Source organism: Wasmannia auropunctata, unplaced genomic scaffold (genome assembly GCF_000956235.1).
Source record: "Wasmannia auropunctata unplaced genomic scaffold, wasmannia.A_1.0 LD336074.1, whole genome shotgun sequence".
NCBI lineage: Eukaryota > Metazoa > Arthropoda > Insecta > Hymenoptera > Formicidae > Wasmannia > Wasmannia auropunctata.
The window spans coordinates 4,323,934-4,325,409 of NW_012026816.1; the positions used below are offsets into that span (position 1 = coordinate 4,323,934).

Consider the following 1,476-nt stretch of genomic DNA (forward strand, 5'->3'; position numbering starts at 1 on the left):
AAATAAAAATCTATCGCAATCTTTAAATAACCTAATTTCATAACAAGGCACACCTTAATCTGAGATAAACGACGTTAAGACGTTTCATCCACGGCCGTAGGCTTCTGCACTTGGTGAACGGTGCCTCATTGCATGACAGATGGAATGGATGTTATAACCTTCAAGCAAATTGGTCATGCTTGTCCGCATGTTCAGCTCGGGTCCGTGGGTTCGCTAATCCCAAAAGATTGTGCGGATCAAATCCCCCCTGCGGTAATATTATAGAAAATCCACAATTGAGAAAGTCGTGAATTCAATTGCAACCTGAAACAAAAAAGTAAATAAAATGTCTTGATATAAAAAAAATTCAATGCTAAATGATTAATATAAGTTTGTTATGTGAAACTTACCAACAAATCAACGATGTGTTCTTCAGTTTAATCTCTTCCATATTGACGAGCAATAAATCTTTCTTGTATACGAATTGCGGTTGCACGTCCCTGATATTCATACTGTCGGTCTTCATTCTCAAAGATATTTTGTCTGTTCAGATCATGAATAAAATCCTCATCAAGATCTATGTCGTATATTCTATGTGCAATTCTCATGTTATGAAGAACAGCACATGCGTTGACTATTTTGCCTGCCATACCAGGCTCATACATTAATTGCCTCTGAGCAGACAGACATCTGAAAACAGATTTCCATACACCAAAAAGTCTTTCAACGCACGATCTAGCGCTGCACAAATCATCGTTATAACGATATCGAGGCGATCCTGGTACTTCATGTTTTAGAGGTGTCATTAGCCAAGGTTCTAAACCGTAGCCATCATCACCTACAAACATTATTTATTATTAGTTATTATTTTTATTATTAACATTACTTAGTATGTTATTGTAGATGAAGATCAACAGCTTACCAATTAACCAAGTATTGCGTTCTCCATTTTCAAAACGCCGTTCCATAACGCGACGTACTGGTGAATTAGACCAAATGTATGCATCATGACGTGCTCCTGGATATCTTGCGTTCACGTTGAGAATTTTTAAATCAGGATCACAAATCTGAAAGTATTAGAAAAAAGAATGTTGAAAATAGAGAAAGGCTGATCTAACAGTCAGAGAATAAGTGTAACATTACATGATACACACCGCTTGTACATTGAGTGAATGATCACCCCAATGATTTACGTAAGCTTCTTCATGTTCACGTGGTGCTATGATGTTTACGTGGGTGCAGTCTATTGCTCCAATAGCTCCGATAAAAGGCTGAGGTGCGGTTCGAAATTTTTCTTTTACGATAAAACGTTCTTCGTTCGTCATGGGAAATCTAACCCATTGTCTGAGAAGAAGCTCATTAATCGCATTGCTCACTTTTCTGACACAACGGCTAACAGATGGTTGGCTCGTTGCTATATCCCACTGCTCCGCTATTGAACCCTGATAGCAGCCAACTGCATAAAATCTTAAAGCAGTCAAAATCTGAAAGATAATA

The 1,476-nt window shown here is 37.8% G+C and overlaps 1 protein-coding gene across 1 annotated transcript in view; it reads right to left on the reverse strand.

Annotated features, from left to right (window-relative positions):
- Positions 1-416: 416 nt before the first annotated feature.
- Positions 417-1,476, reverse strand: part of LOC105449784 (putative nuclease HARBI1) — a 2,821-nt gene continuing 1,761 nt past the window's right edge. Inside the window, exons 2-4 of the mRNA XM_011689168.1 lie at positions 1,134-1,463; positions 902-1,046; positions 417-817 (exon numbers count right to left, since the gene is read on the reverse strand). Of these exons, the coding sequence (XP_011687470.1) occupies positions 417-817; positions 902-1,046; positions 1,134-1,463 (876 nt within the window). The remainder of the gene's footprint in view (positions 818-901; positions 1,047-1,133; positions 1,464-1,476) is intronic.